This window comes from Anoplolepis gracilipes, chromosome 1, assembly GCF_047496725.1.
Source record: "Anoplolepis gracilipes chromosome 1, ASM4749672v1, whole genome shotgun sequence".
NCBI classification, from domain to species: Eukaryota; Metazoa; Arthropoda; class Insecta; order Hymenoptera; family Formicidae; genus Anoplolepis; species Anoplolepis gracilipes.
Genome location: NC_132970.1, coordinates 866,270 through 885,538, shown reverse-complemented (window position 1 = coordinate 885,538; position 19,269 = coordinate 866,270). Strand labels below are relative to the sequence as shown.

The 19,269-nt window shown below is 33.9% G+C and overlaps 2 protein-coding genes across 4 annotated transcripts; one reads left to right on the top strand and one right to left on the bottom strand.

Annotated features, from left to right (window-relative positions):
• Window positions 1–737: 737 nt before the first annotated feature.
• Window positions 738–10,139, bottom strand: LOC140663059 (small subunit processome component 20 homolog). Its single transcript, XM_072886935.1, has 8 exons — window positions 9,986–10,139; window positions 9,622–9,902; window positions 4,413–9,545; window positions 3,971–4,226; window positions 1,878–3,555; window positions 1,364–1,791; window positions 1,008–1,277; window positions 738–899 (listed from the first exon to the last, which is right to left on the bottom strand). The coding sequence occupies exons 1-8, from the start codon at window positions 10,028–10,030 to the stop codon at window positions 753–755; spliced, it is 8,238 nt and encodes a 2,745-aa protein (XP_072743036.1). The 5' UTR covers window positions 10,031–10,139; the 3' UTR covers window positions 738–752.
• Window positions 10,140–10,446: 307 nt separating this feature from the next.
• On the top strand, window positions 10,447–12,764 carry Nf-yc (nuclear factor Y-box C). Of its 3 annotated transcripts, none has more exons than XM_072896123.1 (6): window positions 10,447–10,535; window positions 10,620–10,841; window positions 11,078–11,210; window positions 11,290–11,754; window positions 11,837–12,010; window positions 12,102–12,764. In XM_072896123.1, exons 2-6 carry the CDS (start codon window positions 10,819–10,821, stop codon window positions 12,273–12,275), a joined length of 969 nt encoding a protein of 322 aa, XP_072752224.1. In that variant the 5' UTR covers window positions 10,447–10,535; window positions 10,620–10,818; the 3' UTR covers window positions 12,276–12,764. The 3 variants fall into 3 exon arrangements, with proteins under 3 accessions (XP_072752224.1, XP_072752241.1, XP_072752231.1); XM_072896130.1 differs by lacking the exon at window positions 10,447–10,535 and adding an exon at window positions 10,540–10,556; XM_072896140.1 differs by having other exon boundaries at window positions 10,467–10,841; window positions 11,068–11,210.
• The last annotated feature ends 6,505 nt before the right edge of the window (window positions 12,765–19,269 follow it).

Here is a 19,269-nt window from a genome sequence, read left to right as displayed (position 1 = left end):
AATTGACATAAGCATATGCATAGCATATGCATAGCATAAGACGGCTAGACCAATAAGCATCAAGCATTAATCAATATGGCAAATTAATACTCGATGCTCATTGGTCCAGCGGCCTTATGTTATGTATATGAAGTTTATGCCAATTCGTGTGTGACAGCCCTTAGGATGCGTTTAAAAATCCTATCTATAGGGTTAGTTTATCAATCAGGAACAAAAATTTCTTTTACAAAAAAAGCAAAAATTGTGCCATTAATCAGTTGTTCATAATTTTCTAAAAATTTTGTTGTGATAATAATTAAAAGTACTGTTTGGCATATTCTTTCAGTGATTTAAATTATAAAAATTATTTTATACAAAAAACTATGTATATCAACCTATGTCACAAAAAATATTAAAACATAGTTTATTTATTCTTGTATGATGTAAAAAAATATAAATTGTAAAACTAAAAAATAAAAATAAATGACAAAAGATACTTAAAAAAATATCTAATAAATATATAAGTAAAACAAAAACTATTGGACAATATTCATTATAATGTTTGCATAATATATATTTATGCCTAATCATTATTTCTAACTTTTCAAATTTATAAAATTGTCATTATAAAATTTACATATTAAACATTTGTGTATACTCTTGTATGTTTCTGTAAAAAAATGTTACAATAATTTATATTTAATGTTTGTGTAAATATTTATATTACAAATATTTACAAATAGTACAATTATGCAATTATAATCTCTTATACATTATAAGTCATCCAGGTCCACTTTTTTTCTGCGTTTCTTTACTATTTTGTTTCCTTTTATATTTTCCATTTTCCTTTTTTTTGATTCCTTTTTCTTTTGCTGTCTGGCCAATTTGCACTTGGCTGCCAGATCAGGATTAATTACAAACTGTAATGAATATTATGTATATTACATTTGTAAAGTATATAAATATTCCCTATAATATCTCACAAAAATTACCACAAATATGAAAAGATGAATAATAAGTTAATGTACCTGTTGTGTACGAACTTTCCTCCTTTCTGCTTTCTTAATATCGAGTTTTTGTTGAACTCGATTTAATAATTTGGTATACTCTTCGTTTCCTATAGATTTTTTAATCATAGTAACTACTTCCTTGGCAAGTCGACGTAATTCAACATTAGCTTCTTCTATTATAGTTATTTCTCGTACCAATGGAGACATGATACTAAAAAGTACCGTATTTAAATATTCCATAGGAATTGTAGTTACCACACCAGCAATAAATTTGAACACTGCAGTTCTCTGAAAATGTAAATCACAATTTTTTCACACTGTGTATAAAAATTTCCTACATAGGTAATATCCAATAAATAAAAATATTTCCTTACTACTGATATCGATTTAGGAGCTTGTGTTATCTCTACATTAACAGCTTTTCTCAATCTTCTGATAAGCCAAAAAAGAGACAAATTATCCTTTGCTATATTTTCATCATCTTGTTTGGTACATTGTGCATCAGATATTTTAATCGATTTTAATATTTTTGCAATAAAAATTAAATTTTTTACAACTTGATCTGCTAATTCTTCAAATGTCATATCTGGATAGAGTTGTGCTATTAGATCTAAAATTAAACTTCTGAAAGTATCAACAGGATTCGAATATATGTATCCTTCTTGTACTTTGTCATTCCCCGAATTATTTAAAAGCTCCACAACTTTATCAACGTCCAGAGCAGTCAAGACAAATCCAATAAACTGTGCAGCAGCTAATCGAACCCAGAAATGTGGATGAGATAATAAAGACTGACTATATTCTGTAAAATACAATATATATATATTATATATCTACCTGCTGAAAAAAATGCCTACTTATTTCAAGTTTTCAAGAAATATTTCTTACCAGCAAAAGAGTCGATAGAATCTTTATACTTTTCGTTCGTGAAGAATAATGTATAACGTGCTATCTTTAGTAACAAATGTAACACTTGAATTAAATGATGGTCTTTTGCTCTTTCTGAATCTTTTAAATTACGATTTTTCTGTAAATGATTTTCATTGTTTAGCTTAATAAATTTTCCAGGTTTTTCTTTGTCAGAAACAGAGAAATTTGTATAGAACTGCTTCAGTAATAACGGTAAAATTTCAGGCAATCGTGAATCAAACTCATTTTTTTCAACAGTCACAAATATGCCACATAATTGTGCTGCCAACGTCCGGTACCTTATGTTGGAATCACCTAGCCATTGAACAGGCCACTTGTTGAATAGTTTATTTCTTTCATTGGAGGATATCCGAGTGAGTATTTCTGTTATACATTTCGCACAAAGTTTACGGCAAGTGGGATCATCATCGTCTATTAATCTTGCGCTCGTCATTATAAATATAATCTCCGATCTTCTAATTAAAGTTTTCAATGGGAATCCCGTGACGATGGTGTGAATCATCTCCAATGCACTTAATCGGCCTGCTTGCACCTGATAACTCAGTTGTTTGAGATAAAAATAAATGTGTTTGTCTAAATGTTTACCAAGCGGATATTCCATCAAGTACGAATAGAATAAAGAACGCGATTGTAATCTAACATGCTCCAATTCCGTGGTGATGCTCAGTTTAGCGACTTTTTCCATGACAATGTGCATTTCAGGAATAATCATTTTTCGATGAATTATAGCCTTGAGCAATGTAAACGCAGTGGCATGCTTATCGCTATCGTGCAGGTCTTGTTCCGCGTATAAGATAAGAATCTTCAATTGTTCGGCGTCGATGCTGAAGTACTTCACGTCACGGACGATCACAGACATGCATTTAAATGTGGCCATCACGAGATCAAAGTTGTCTCCCTTGCTTAATCCCGCAGCGGCGTACTTATGCAAGATTTCGAACATGGTGGTACAGATTCCCGATATCGACGTGCATGTTGACGTTAAGTCCATTTTCAGCATCCAGTTTAAACATTGTAAAGTCACGGTACACAGCTTAACGTAATGAGAATTTAGACAATCGTTCAAAACCGACACAAAGGGTTCCAAGTAACGCTTGTATTCTGCACTGGAGACCTTGTCTCGTTTCAGCAGTATATGAAACAGTTTCAAACCGAATTCTATCATTATGTGAACATTGGCGTGCTTGGTGGTCTTGGCTGTAGCTTTAATACCCATCCTGTTTTTGGGTTCTGGTGGTATAATGAAACAATTTGATTGCTGCTGCACGAGAGATTTCGTTTCCTCCTCTCCTTTTTTGCTATCTTTCTCTGGCATAAGATCCGGTATACTTTCTGAGATAATGCCATAAAGAAATATGAGGATCTGTTCCAGTGATATATAAGAGTTATCCGCTAATCCCAAAGTTATATTTCGTAGACATTCTGTAACTTTGTTTATCGTTTTATACGAGCGCGTTTTCATCAGTACTTCTTTCAATGGAAGGATTAAATCTAATAAGCAAGATTCCGTTATAAATTCTGCTAATATATGGAAGATATCAAAACTTTTAGTATTCCTTGCTTCCGATATATTTTTAACAATACCAGCTATTTCCTTTTCTTCCGCAGTTAATCCAAATAGATCGACTTTGCACACCTATTGAAAAATAATTACTTGAAAATACAGAAAATATCTGATTAAATTTTACCAATGTGTTCTACTAACGATAAAAATGTGTTGCATAAATATGGGATTATAAATGTTCTTTCAAAATTATGAACATTGAAAGTTTTATATTAACAAAAAAATTCCGATAATTAAATTAATTTTTGAAAGAATATAAATACTAAGATATTCAAAATTTTTTTCGTGCTTGAACATAATGCCAAAGAACAAAAAGAATCAAAAGTAGAATATTAACGATATTATATATCTATATATCTTTTTATACATAATTTATAATTAGTAGAATATATTGGCAAAGTTTATGTTGTGTATAAACATTTTAGAAATATTTTATATATACATTCTTAGATGTAAAACACATATTGCAGCTTGTAATTGTACTTACAGATAAAATACTTTGTAGATTGTGATTAATGTCGAATTTCTGAAAATAAGGCTTCAGTGCAACTAATACAGACTGTACTGTGTATACAAGAACGTGCACTTGGAAACCCTTTGTTAATAATGTATTCATTTCTTTCAAAAGATGATAAAGATATTTTGGTCCTAACATTATCATAATTTTTTGTAATGTCTCGCGAGTTGTACGTCGAATTGATTCCCTTCGCGATTTAAGAAATGTACACAGTTTCATAAAAATCCTGAAAAAAAGAAAAAATGTATTTATATATAATTATCAAATTAAATGATAAAACTTCATCAGTATGTTTTATATAAAAATATTGGTTTATTTAATTAAACTCTATTTCAAAGAAATAATTTTAGAACATAATAAAAAAAAAGAATCTCTATACAACTAGATAAATGTCATAATATATCGAACTTACCCTGGCAGATTCGCATCTAGAAGATTCCCGGGCATTTTTTGTAATAATTTAACAAGTGCGACAATGATGGGAACTCTCAGTAAATTATCTTCTTCCGTTTCGGACGCGATCTTCTTCTTATTAATTTTATGGCAACTATCCTGTTGCGTTTTGGCCGTAACGGATCGATGCAGCTGCGGTAATAAACCGTTCGATATACTGAACATCACTTTCTTCGCTCCACTTTGCGAAAGTAACGTCTGTCTCTCGATTATCGGTAAATCTTCCTTCGCTGTTTCATTAGCCTCCTCTACTTCTTCAACATTCTCAACGTGTTCATCGTTTAGCACTTCCTCCAATATTTCATCCGGTTCTTTATCCTCGACGTTCGTATCTTCACCGACCGCTTCATTAGCTTCCTCTTCGCCGATCAAAGTGGCATTACTCTCAGTTCCTGCCGAAGTAACTTCAACCTGCGTAATCTTTTGTGCTTCCTTATACTTTGAGAGATCGTAATGAAACGAGTCTAATATTACTAGTACTATTCTAATGAGTTGTTTTTGAAACTCTACAGATCTCTTTAGTTTATTTAAATAATGCCTCAAGATAATCTCGTAATGATGCCATGGTAAAAATCTGCACACCATCCCGAGAGTTTCGATGGCGGCGTCGATGAGGCTATTTTTATGAATGAAAGTTTCATTGCATAGATATGATGAGCAGAGGGGAAGGATAAATTGCGTCAAGGTTCGAAGATTGAATGGTTTTCGTAAAGTCTTAGCGAGCGTACAAAATTTCAATAACGCGCGAGCTCTTCTATGCAACTGCAAATGCTGCATATTTTCGAAGAAATCGACCTCGGGATCGACACGATTGGCCAGCAACGACATGTCTCGCAAAATAGGATGCACATCCGCGCATTCCAAAGCCATGTACCCTATAAGAGCTATTGATTGAAGGCGAACAATCTCGTTCTTGCTCGTAATTCCCTTCCTAGTGAGCATCAGAATTGTGTCGTCCATCAGGTAACGTCTATTGGAGGTGTTATTCTGGTGTTCCTTCGCCAACCTGGATCCCACAAGCTTCAAACACTGACCGGCGCAATCCCTCATCGCCAGATCCGATTCAGTCTTCAAGAAATGAAAGCAATTGTGTATCACAATCACGCCGAATTCCAACGTGATAGCATTCTTCTTGGCCATACTGTTGATCTCGTCGAAAGCGTCCAATCTTCTCTGAAAGTCCGGCTGATCAATCCATCTGCGATCCCACGCGTTGAGTGCGATCAGAACGTCGCGATTCCGTATCATCGTCTCGCGATATTCTTCCGAGGATCTCTCGGCGATAGCGCCATACAATTGCAGAAGAAGCTTGCGAGCGGGTATGTCTGATACAAAGCCCATTAACGGCGCGATAGCACGCACGTGAATCTCCGGCTTGTTTGCAATTTTTATGAGATTCATCACGGTCGTCGTAAGTTCTACAATAGTTTCTTCGTTGTTGCCAATCGCAGCCTTCTTGACTAATACAGGCAATATCAATTTCAATACTGTGTCGCATACCTCAACGTCCGTGACAAATTCGGAGATTCGTGACAATATGAGCAATTCGGTCTTGTTTATACCTTTATTGGATCTCTCGAGCTTATTTCTGAGAAATTCCAAAATGCGAGGAACATGCGGCAGAAGCATAGAGGAACCATAATTGATTCCATTTGGAAGTACTCCGTTCTTCTCTAGATCAAGCAGATTTGTCAGTACCGGTATTAATGGTAGGAATGGCACATCCACTTGCATGCTATCCTCGTTGGATCCATGTCCATAATCCTGCAACGTCAGCAATCTTTCGACAATTTCTAAAATAGCGTTAACTACAGACTGGTGCGTCTTAGGATTCAACAGGAGTTGCACGATGTAAGGGAGAGGAGTGATCGACTCGTCATCCTCTCGATATTTCGCAAACAACGGATGATATCGCGGATTCTGGCCCCATGCCATAAACAGCTTCAACAAGGCTGTGGGACTGTGTATACCCTCGACTGGTAATTTCTTTAACCAGGGAAATATCGCGACATGATAGACCGCGTCAATCTCGTGTCGCTTCCAGTCGTAGTCCTCAAAATGCGCGAAAAATCTGGCCAATATACCTATGCAACTCGTTCGCACGTTCTTAATCGCTGTCAGGTATCCAGGGTAAACCTCGTCCGATTTATGTAGAATTCCGGTCACCTCCGCCAAAATGCAGATCAAGATCCTAAGCAAACGCGGCAACAGTCTCGTTGACATCTTGCCGCCGAATTGTTCCATCACTATCGCCAGTAGATTCACAGCGCTTTGCATGCGTTTAGGTGGCATAACGTTACTTAGGTCGATCGCGTTGACGATGTTCTCGGTGTATCGCTTCAAGTCAAACGCCTCATCCTCCACTTCTAGCGACACGTACGATTTGAAGGGTCGAAAGGCCATTTTAATGAATATAATCATTTCGTCTTCTTGCGTGCCGTTTAAAAAACGTAATATCATCTTCCGTCGTATAAACCCACTGGCCTTCCCGCCGGTTCTCATACCGGTCTTCATAACCATTTTCGCATAAATAATTCTCATTATAATTGGTATGAGATTCTCACGATGGTTTTCCTGGATCACCTCGCTTTCTCGATCCAGCTTAAAACGCGTGAGCTCGTTCTTCAGATTCTTCTCACTTATCAGACTGTACAGCGATTCCTTGTATGGTAAAAGATATTCGTACTTATATGCAAAGAGACAATTCAAGGCAGCTTTCTGAATATCAGCATTTTTCGAAGAAAGTAGATCTAAGTAAATCTGACGCATCTCTGCTTCTCTGTGTAACATTTTTGGATTTAGGACTTTTTCAAATATTTCCATCTGAGCAAGTAAATGTTTCACTTTGTAATTTCTACTCTTCATGTCTGCTTGCGTAGTCTTTATGATTTCAATCCGTTCTTCTTCTTCTTCTTCATTCGTGTCGTTATTTGCGTCTTTACGCTTCTCGATATTATAATACTTGCCATCTTCGGAGTTGGATTTGAAGAAATTTGTATTTATAAAATCGATGAACAATCCCGTTAAATCTCTATTCTTCGTCTCGGCGTAATGCGAGAAATGCGTCATACATTTCCAGAGGAGCATCTTGTAATTTTCGAAATCAGGTTTGTCATCATCCTTCTCTGTCATCTCCAACGAGGAAAGAACGTGACAATCGAACAACGGTTTCCATTCAATTTCTGGTACATTGTTAGACGTTAATTCGGCCAGAAACGTTGGCCAGAACTGTGGACATTCTTTATTGCCGTAACTAGCTATGACTATACTTACAGGTTGCCAAAGCAGAGAGAAATTGACGTACAGATTACCAATCAAATAACGCAATGGGAATTCGTAGTATTTTGAATTTAAATTAACCATCGCGTGAGTCTGAAATCCTAAGGCTTGTAAATGTAACAATTTGGCGCGATAATTTTGTATCGTCGCGGATTCACATTCCGCTAAGTAGACAAGTTCCATGGCAGTTTTACCGTTATCCTGCATCGATGATGACACATCTTCAACGTTAGAAAATAAAAAATACAAGTGTGCTACGATCAACCGAATACTGCTGTAAGGTGAGCTCATCTTCTTCACTATGCTGTTATTTAACATATCAAAAAATATAGAATTGATATAGTTTGCATGATACTCTGAGGTACTAAAATACGTTAAGCAGAGATCTGTGGCGTTCAAGATATATTTGTTATCGTGATATTTGTTTATAAGATCAATTATTGTTATATTGGATTTTATAAAAAGCTCGTGAAGCTCACTTGGCTGTGATATATGTATTATCGTTTCTAGTATTAATAAAAATGTAAAACTAGTTTTATTGATGTTTGTATCTTCTGTACTATCGTCGTTCAACATCTTTTGATATGTAAATAACAAACCATTTTTTAATACAGTCTTAAATTCTTCGTGTAATGGTTTCAGATGTGGTAAAACTATCAACATCCTCATTGCATCGAGCGAAACAATATTAGTAGACAATGTGTTCAATTCCAACAAGAAATAATCGATACTCTCAGGTCCCATATTTCGTACGTCTAGAATATATTTTCTCCATTTGTTCAAATTTATACCGCTAAGACAAGGCGATGCTTTGACAAGAATTATTTTAGCAAAGAGAAGCAACGTCTCACTGTTAAATCCAATAGAGATACTGTGTCGTAATACGTGAGGTAAGACTAAGGTTTCGAATGAAGAATAGTGTATTAACTTTTCAACACCCAAATACAATAATTCTGTATTGTTCACTGCCATAATTTTCAACAACAGTTGACTCGAATTTTCTTGCATTAATTTTACATTGGATGCTAAAAGGACAGCGACAGACACATTAATAACCTCTCGCAGGATATTATTATCCTCGTTTAATGTGTCCATTATGACAATAAGTCTTTTTATCAGAGATATAGCATCAGGTAAAAACTTTCCATTTTTATAACTGATAATGGTATGTATAAGACGCAGTAATAGAATTAACGTGTGCTCTCTTTCAGAGGATTCCAATGATTGCTTTGATCTTTCAACAGATGTATCTATCACTTTTAAAATAACATTCCACATAATATCACATTTTTGAGGATGTATATTTTGTAGTATGCATGCCACGATCTCTTTTAATACTTCATAAATGAGTTTTTGATTAACAGACTCATCTTGCAAAGCGTTAAAATAAATTAATAACATTTGCTCACCACAAGAGTGAAATTGTCCTGTGATACCAAATACAACTTCAAATAATAACTTTCCACAACCTGGTATTCCATTCTCATTATCTTCCAAAATATGTAGCACTAATTTTAGAAAGGAATCTTTATCTTTGATTTTGCGTACTACAAATGCAAAACTTTCTGCAGCAAACCTGTTTATATAGTCTGGTTGAGTGTCAGATAATAGCGGCAATAATAGAGCAACCACAGTTTTTATGTTTCTTATCAGGTATCGCCACAAAAATTTAAATAGATATGCCAGAGTGGTAAATGTATACTCTATCTGCTCCGCATCTTTTGTTTGTAATAAGTGGATCATTTCTGATAAGAATGCTGGAAAATACTCGTAAAAATCTTTCTGAAGGTCTCTCGCTACAGCTACCACTAATCTATAAAAGAAATAGATCATACAAATGTAGAAACAGTGAAATATGTAGATATGTATATGCAGTTTTCTATACTTACTCCAGAATAGGCTGTAGAAATAAAGGATCCCGTTTCTTTAGATACTCCATGAGCGTGTCGATTACATATTGCTTCTTGTGAATCAACTGAGGTAATGTAATGATGTCTCGCACTTGCTTTTTGAAAGCGACATAACCATCCGTCAGGTTAAGAACATTCCATTTCTGTAGTGTTTCGTGAAAATAAGTTTCGACTTCCTCGGAATTATCTTCATATCGATGTCCCACGCGGTGGAAGACATCGACATCGATTTCCGTCACTCTTTCAGAGAACGGTTTGAACTGTGCGAAAGAAAAAGACCGGTTTAGTAGAAAAACACAATAAATATTTTAACTATTAGTTTTCTTTTCTTCAGTTTCAATACCCGAAAAGTGTTTGTTTCCTTATGACGGGTCGGTTTGTTCTTCATTTTTATGTGGAGAATGTTTCCTTCGTTGATTAAATTTGTCAAGTCTAAAATAATAATTTATAACAAATGTAGCACGTGCACGTGCATCCGTTCATCTTGCCTCTACCACAGTCCACAGTATATGTATAAAGGTGCCTTTTCATGCTGACGCTCGACGCTCATTTTCAGCGTCAAAAGACATCACGTGACCAAAAATAAAAATACCAATTCGTCAATTTTGATCACGTGACCTGTTTTGCCGCCAAAAATGAGCGTCGAGCGTCAGCATGAAAAGGCACCTTATTAGGTACCGCACCAATCAAAAAAACGGACGCAGTTGGCGTTTCTCTGTTATTTAAGACTCTACCTATGAGTAGGATTTCTGAACTTACCAGATACTACCTGTTCACAATTACGCATGCGCGAAAAATCCCTCCATTTTGCTCATTTTGTTCTATTGCTCTGTTATTACTGGTCCCCAGATAGATTTGTGTGTATTCTTTGCAGCGTCAAATATAATTAAATAGTAATATAACTGAATTAGGGGGTGAATATAGCATGGTACAATTGTACAATTATAATCTTTTTACATATTTGTACTCTTGTGTAGGAATTAGTGATCGTTAGCCCAGAAGACAGGATCCTAAAGACTCCCTTTTTAAAAGAAAAAGAAGCTGTTGACAAGATGTATATAGTTTCAGTGAAAATGTAATTTAAATGATGGTATGGTTACTAAATTTTGTGCAGAGGTGAAGTTTTCATAATTAAGGGATCTTACCTTTATATACAATCAAGCAGCAACTGCAGAAATGTCTGTGTTTTTTCTAAATTCGTAAGTAAATAAATACTTTGGTTACTTTTAGGTTAGACGTTATTTGATTTAAAATTAATAGTTATGTACATACAAAAAAGAAGATAATACATCTTAATAATAATTTATATATCAAGTTTAATTTTAAATTAATTATATTACATACATTTTTTTATTTTTCTTCATTTGTTCCTGTAATGCTAGTGTCAAGTAGAGCAAAATTGCACAAGCTTGTATGTATAGTTAGACATTTTCAGAAATCAAGATAGTGAAATAGAAGGTGATTCAAATGGAGACCTGCAAATTGCATCCCCAGGCAATTCCGAGGCCCAACAAGCATTGGCTCACTTCTGGCCAAAAGTTATGGAAGAAATAAAAAATATTACAACAGTTAGTAAGATTAATTAGTAAGACTAATAATCCAATAAAAGTCACTTCTTTTGATATTTAACTAAACAAATGTCTCTAGATGGATCTTAAAACACAATCTTTACCATTGGCAAGAATAAAAAAGATTATGAAATTGGATGGAGATGTAAAGATGATAAGTGCGGAAGCTCCCATGCTTTTTGCCAAAGCAGCAGAGATTTTTATACACGAATTGACTCTACGAGCTTGGGTGCATACAGAAGATAATAAAAGAAGAACTCTTCAAAGAAATGACATTGCAATGGCAGTTACAAAATATGATCAGTTTGATTTTCTCATAGATATAGTGCCCAGAGATGAAATAAAACAAAGCAAAGCACAAAACGAGGCTACTGTACGTACCTCTATGAACTCCGATCAGGTTCATTACTATTTTCAATTAGCACAGCAACAGAGTTCAGCGAATCAAGGTGTACAGAGCAGTGGTAGTACTACGCAACCTATACAGATTGTCCAACCTTCTAGTGGACAAATTCAAACTATCAATATTAGTCCAGTAGAACAGGTTTATTATTTTTTAATTAATCCATACAAATTTTTAATTAAAAAAATATCAACATGTATATTTATAATTTTATCAATTTTAGGAGACCTCTAACACGAATACAGCCCAAACGGTTACGGTTCAAAATCCACAGCAGTCGTCTGGTCAACAAATAATACAGTTGCAGCAAGCGCAACAAACACCTACTACCCAGACTGGTGGGATACAAATCGTACAACAAATTGTCACCCCTAGCGGCGAAATTCAACAAATACCTGTAAATACAAAAGAAATTTTTTTATATTTATTTACCTAATCTCATGTTATTTTTATATATTTTTCATTTTTCCATTACTTTTTTTTTTTAGATTCAATTGACTCCCCAGCAACTGCAGATGATTCGTATGCAAGTACAAGGTGGAAGCAATCAACCAATCATTATTCAAACTGCTCCTATTCAGACTCAACCACAACTGATACAAGTTGCACAAAGTGCCCAAGCACCAGTTTTCTTACAAACTTCCAGCGCTGATACTGAATAATAATGATATTTTATTTATACAATGTAATATATAAAAGTATGTAATGAGCAAAGTTTGAAAGATAAAAAAATATATTGTTCTGTAATTGAAATTACCAGACAATTAATTAGTGTTTAGAAGAATATATCTTTAGAATTATATAGTTTTTTTATTTATAAGTAACACAAAATAATGTTACAGAAATTGTCTGGTAATTAGAATTACTTGGCAATTAATCTAGACTAAGTGTCTGTTAGGTTAAATATGGCCTATCAGCACATATGTTTAAAAGATGGTTACAAGAGATTCACAGGCTATTAAAATATGTTTTAACATTCTATGAATTTCTTATAAACATCTTTTAAACATGTGTGCTGTTAGGGTGCAAGGTATTTAAAATAAGCCCTATTAAATTTTTATTTGCTAAAACCTTTTCACTTTTCATGCTATATCTTCAATCTCATGTTTTGTGTACTCTGATTTTCTTAATATAATTTTATAAAAAATTTATATACTATTGATTTCCCTCATCTTTCATAATTTAATCTAATTATCCAAAAAATTCCACTGATATTTGAGAATTTCAAGAATTTTTGTTCATATGATCACGTCCTGTTTATAAGACGCTGATTGAAGGGTTGGTCACTGAAGCGAAATGAGGTGAATCGAGGCGATGTAAGATGAAGAATAAAGATAAGCAGCCAACGCAAGATGTAATCTGATTCGTACGTCGCGTTCCTTAGCCGCTGGCTGCCCGCTTCGCATGGCTGAGCTTAGGACTGGCTGGTGCAACTTGTATTATGTTTCACGTTGCTGCGGTTGTCTGACGAGTCCTGAAACTCAGAATCTTTACAATAGCTTTGAAATGTCACGTAATAGCGCGTCCACACGTCTTCTTATTAATTCTTCAAAATATACACGCATTACGTTGAACACTATCTTAAAAAAATATAACTGCATTTATTAATCAATCAATCAATATCACATAATGTATATAAAAATTAATATATAAAAATTTATGTATTTTTGCTATTATTTGCTAACAATTTTTCTTTCTCTTCGTACATAATAATTTAATTATATTATTGCGTGTTTATACTGTTATTTAGCAATAAGAATATTGCTTAATTATACAAGCATTGTGCTTCATATGTTAAGCAAATTTGTATATATAAGATATTTTATAAAAAGAATATAAAACGAGTTGTGCAAATGAGGTAAAACACACACATACATATGTATGTGTCTAAAAAAAGATTACAGAATAACCACATACATATATATATTAATATGTAGTTATTCTACCATCGTTCTGTGGTCTATCTTTGTATTTTAAACTTTTTAATTACGATTATGAAGTCTTTTGTTTGTTTCAGCCTGTACATTTTTTTGTTCGAATTAAAATTCATCTAAAGTCGGCTAAGAAAGTAGAAAAGAATCTCAAAATTTTTAAACTCCGACTTTCGAAGATTTAATAAGTATTAAATTTTAATATTAGCAGATCTTTTTTGCTACATATTGATTTTAATTCGTTTATTATTTATAAGAAATTAATTCTAACATGAATAAAATAAAAAAAAGAACCGTGTATGAAAAAGACGATGTCGACGATCAATATATATTGCCGATATATTAAAACTTGATTGATCGGAATTTCAATTTAACTGCGAAATTCTCGAATATACAGGATATGCTGAAAAACTAAAGCAAATAAATTTTATTTTATGAATTTTTTTCTGTACTTTAAATTAATATTTTTTCTAGCAAATAAATTTTTATTAAATATCATCCCTCTTTTTTATATCTTAAATTTTTTAACGTTTTCAATAAATTGATAATTAAGTGTTACATTAAAAAATTTATTTTTAAGGAAATTAGATGAATATAAAGATTTGTTCCTCATTTGCATTTATAAATGATTAACACGTGGCGTTCTCAACAATCCCGCGCGCGCAATGCTTAAGGGAATTTTTTATCTCATTTTTGAGTAGTCAGCACAATTCCAAGTATATGTGGCATTCCAGTTCCCAACTATATAGTTTCCAACATCGTTAAGCGCACATTCTAAACAAGGATCGCTAGGACATTAAGTGTCCACAAACGCGTCCTTTTTATTAGCACGGAACAAAGATGCGCTCTCCATTTAGTGACGTTGCCACTGGCGATCCCGGTTGTCAGGGGAACCACATGCGGCGTCGCGATGCTGCGAGGACCCTGATCTTCAGGCATCAAAAAATGATTGCGCAGTTACGTAAATATTGACATGAAAATTTTGCTCGCGTTTTAACGAAAAAAAAAAATAAATAAATAAATAAAATCTCTGAAGCACAGAGATGAGATCTTCGCGCGTTTAATTACACGGCGCGACGCTAACGATTTTCGATTTTAATTCCCTGCCTCCCGATAGATCCTTTCCACCCCGTGATCTACGCCACTGTCAGAATACTCGGATTTCACGACATGTTTACAAAGATCCTAGAGATAAGTTGAGAATGGCCGCCGCAGCCCCATGCCTCCTCCTTCTCCTCCTCCATGGGTGTAAGGTGACAGCTGCCTGCGCCTGCGTTGCATGCACACAGGGTGTCCTAGCCGAAAATCATTCGTTCATCATTCCCGCGGAATTTGAGGATGATACCGAGAATACGGCTTAATTCGCACGCTCTGAAAAACGTATATTAATATACAGTAAATTAGAAATCTCGATAGAGAAAATTCCTCCTCATCTACTTTTTATATCTAATAATAAATTTCACCAAGTGTCACGATACTGTATGTGTAATTTTTTAAAACCATATTTGGTATATAAGATGCGAACAGAAAATAATTGATTTCATTGTCTTACTGAACAAAGTCTTTTTTTTTTCAATACCCTCATCGCTAGATAGGGTCAATTTATTCACTGGCCTTTTTGGTTTTTCTTTCCCGGCCGGTCACATATAACGAGTATGCCTTTGTCCTTAGCAGTGGTTCACCCTGTATAACAAAGGGAGAACGCACGTGATACATACCTATCTACCTATTCACATACACAAACACAGAAATATTTTCTCGTTACACACATGTATTCATCTCCCACACACCCGCGCGTAAAACGGGGAGATATCTCTCGTGCTTACTTAGCTTTGGCCCGAACTCACGCAGGATCTCTACTACACGTCCACTTTTGCAGGACCGTATTGTAAGTACGAGTCACGTGTTTCCCTTGAGCTTTAATGCGATATTATTTTTCAAGAAAGGTCGCTTTTTATGCAAACGATCTTAACTGGAATCCCCGATGGATGAACTTGATTACTGGCTCTATAGATATGTTTAACACGCGGTAGCTCATTAATCTTTTTCAGATCCTCATTGACGACGAGTGTACCGATATATGTATATATTATCTGTTAACCCTTTGCAATTTTCCGTCCAAAGATAAACTTGACATGATTTATGACATCCGCAGGATTTACAACAAACACTCGAAGCACTAAATGATTATGATCGATAAACCGCATTCTACGAATTCCCATAAAATTCTCTCCAGAATTCTCTAACAAACGTCGATGTTACGTAATACCGATAACATTAACATGAAAACAAAATGCCTGACTTATTAAAATCATCAAATTAATTTACATCACATAATAAAGAATTAGTCTTCATTTTTATATCGTCCAACATCTTGGTCCGCTGAACTGTCAAGTTAATTTTTTTATATTTACTAAATTTTTCCTTCTTTTTCGGAAAAATGTAAATGGTAAAAATAAAGTTAAAAAAAAAGAGAAGATATATTTTTCAACAATAAAATTGTTTGTTAAAATATGTAAGATGAATAAAATAGCGATCTCAAAGATCGATATTATATTCTAAGGATTATAAGACAATAATGTTATCCAGCATTAACAATAAAACGCATACCTCAGGGCCCACTTTGCAGATCCGACGACACCGTATACGTCTCTATGGCCTTGCATTTTTCCTGGAGGGTACAATGAGGTATACATACACCTGGGTGGTCGTCACATACATACGCCTACTATACATTAATATATCTTAGAGATAAAGAGCATAAGCCTCTCATAGAGAGGCCTTTTAAAAGAAAAAAAAATATATATACATATACATATTTATCTTTTTTTTACAGTTTGCAAAAAAAGATTCCTTATTAAAGATGTTGCCAAAATCCTTATTCCGCCATTTCTTTTCATCGGCGGTGCAATTGCGACCAACCCACTACAGGATGATGATGCCGACGCCATGTCTATCTCTCCTACGCGTCTTCCTTTATTACCCGCTGTCTCTACGTTGGGTGACTCCTGAGAAACGCGATAATGTCCGTCGCACGTTAGATCGATATTTCTTTCACGAAGCTAGTGTATCGCACTTATCTCGAGGAGTAGCAACGATGCGAGAGTCGCGAGCTCTCTCGGGAGGAAGGTTGAAAATTTGATTCGTACGTGGAAAGCGTTGGATTCTAGAGATGATTGAATGAAGAGACTCTTTAGAGTTCTGTATTTAATCAGCATTTTATTTTAATCCCATCTCGATTCTTAAACTCGAGAAAACGAGTAACAAACCTCTTGTTATAATAGCATCGAATGATCGATGAAAGATATTTAGTATTAATTTTTTGAATTAATTTGTCGGCGGAACGTTTTTCTTTTATATAATATCCTAAAATCACTGGATTTTTTAGAACGATTTTCTCTTAGCGAAAATGTCGAGACATCAATAATTTATAAGTTATAAACAATTGAAAAAAAAAACTTTTCGCAAAACCTGTGCAATTAAAATATTTTTTAGTCAATAGAATTTGTAGTAGAATTTGTAGTAGAATTTATAATAGAATTTTAATATAAGATTTAGTTACAAGAATATATGATGATTTAATTACAACTAAATAGTTAATAAAAATGTATTCTACAAAGTTACCAATTTCTAAATAAAATGTTGCTTTTAAAAATTCTAATTTTTCTTATTCATACCTTTTTGATAGAATTAAATAATGTACCTTTAATACGGACTAATAAAAGAAAAGCAAGACGTATTACGGCAAATTCCTCTTTACATTTTATAAGCGATATAAAATAAATATGAAACAAGATTTAGTTACAAGAATATGTGATGGAAAAATTGAAATTTGTCAAAAAAATGACTTTCCTCGATTTCTTTATTATAATTACATATTAGCTAGAGAATCTGCTAATAAAGAACATTCAGATCATTATGTATATAACACTCTGTACACAGATAAATAAATTTCCTATAAAAATTAAACACGCAACTTTTTTAAGCTCTAATAAAATTAACTTCTGTACACCTCTAAATGACAGAATTTTAGTTACGCAATTTTGTATTTGTATTTATTTAAAGCAAATGGACAATATTGCGGTAAGGCTGATTGATCAACCGATTTCAATAAAGAGATAAACGGGTCAATCTCTCAGAAATGTGGAAGATCCATGTGTTCGATGTATTGTGAAAATACAAAAACTGGAGGGTTGGATTAGCCGTACTTATTCCCGACCCTCGCACGCTTACTCACTGTTATGTAAAAGCATTCTCCTTTGTCATTCGTCACAAAGCTGTGATCAAGATGTTGAGCGCCATACATCTTCTCGAGAACACATTGATCGTTGCTCTATATGTTTTAGGATAATTTTCTTGAAAATTATATCGGTCAAGAATTATATCGCGGAATTCTCATGAGTTGGGTCTGCACATTCTATATAACAATCAAATATTATCGAGAGTGGATGTAAGAAAGTTACGAAGCAATTGCGAAGAGTAGAGCGGAGCTTAAAATGGGAAAGTTTCTTGAGATGCTTTTATGGTAACGTTAGCAAGAGACTTTTAACGAAATTTGAGAGTCCATCAAGCTGGAAAACGTACAATGGATGTTGGTATAGGATGCAGAAAATTATATTGCCGCCCATGTTATTCCTCATCTTCGTCAGAGCGTCCTTGAAAAATGCAGACTCACCCTCACTGTTACAGTTACATTAGCCGTAAAAAGGTTTCAAGTCTAAAACATTAAATAAAATGAAGTTATCTAGAAAAAAATGGTGTAAACAACCTTTTCAAAATAAATTAAGAAAAAATTAAGAAAAAAAATATATTCTGCAAAGCTATAAATTTCTAAAATGTTGACTTTAAAAATTCTAGTTTTTCTTCCAATTTTTCTTATTCATTACCTTTTTTAACAGAATTAAATAATGTATCTTTATTACAGATTTAATAAAAGAAAAGCAAAATGTTACGGAAAATTTCTCTTTACATTTTACAAGCGATATAATAAATATGAAACAATAGAAAATGAAAAGAAAAAAATAAACACCAAAATATTTTAAAAGCAATTCGTTTTTTTCAAAGATTGATATCTGTTCCTATCAGTTTATCTGAATTTGCTTTTGCGTGACTAACATGAGTTTTTTCTTAAATTTTATGGGTTGCGAATGAGGCTAACTTTAACATCTCGCAAGCGGGTCGTTGCTCTCCCTCCATTATTTTACTCACGACGCGGGCCTTAATTTGTTTTGTCACACAGTGACAGAGGAAGCGGACATCTCGCGGCGCTTTTATCGCGTCGTAATCGATAAAGCAAGAAAAAAAGGACACGGGAACATTCTCGCCTCTTCCAGGAACCCATCGAGTATGACGCATTGCCTCGACGATGGCGTGGACCTCCCGTCAAGAGAATTCTTTATCTTCCCGTCTCTTTCCTCTCGAGAAAAAGAATGGAAGAAAAAGATTGCGTCATGATTTGCAAGTTCAAAAAAGGGACCGATGAATTTTAATAAATTTTATTTTCGCAAATCTCTACTTGCCAATCTTGGAACAATTATTTTTCTGATTTTTGTAATAAGCATTATATAGGATGAGTTAAAGGAACTTGGCGTAGTCAAAATAAAAAAAAATAAAATATAATTTAAATATTTATTTCTTGTCAGTTAACAGTAGAATACGAAATGCCATTTAAGTATATTACTTAATGTTGTTCATTTTTTAAAATAAAAAATAAATTTTTCGCAAC

What these genes read in the sequence shown, in the direction of transcription:
- LOC140663059 (XM_072886935.1), bottom strand. Translation starts at nt 10,030, where the DNA reads ATGAAGAACAAACCGACCCGTCATAAGGAAACAAACACTTTTCGG. An exon ending in TTTCTACAGCCTATTCTGGA is followed by an intron (nt 9,546 to 9,621) that starts GTAAGTATAGAA and finishes TTTCTTTTATAG; the next exon opens with ATTAGTGGTAGCTGTAGCGA. An exon ending in TTCTATCGACTCTTTTGCTG is followed by an intron (nt 1,792 to 1,877) that starts GTAAGAAATATT and finishes TGTATTTTACAG; the next exon opens with AATATAGTCAGTCTTTATTA.
- Nf-yc (XM_072896123.1), top strand. Translation starts at nt 10,819, where the DNA reads ATGTCTGTGTTTTTTCTAAATTC. An exon ending in TCTGTGTTTTTTCTAAATTC is followed by an intron (nt 10,842 to 11,077) that starts GTAAGTAAATAA and finishes AGACATTTTCAG; the next exon opens with AAATCAAGATAGTGAAATAG. An exon ending in GCGAAATTCAACAAATACCT is followed by an intron (nt 12,011 to 12,101) that starts GTAAATACAAAA and finishes TTTTTTTTTTAG; the next exon opens with ATTCAATTGACTCCCCAGCA.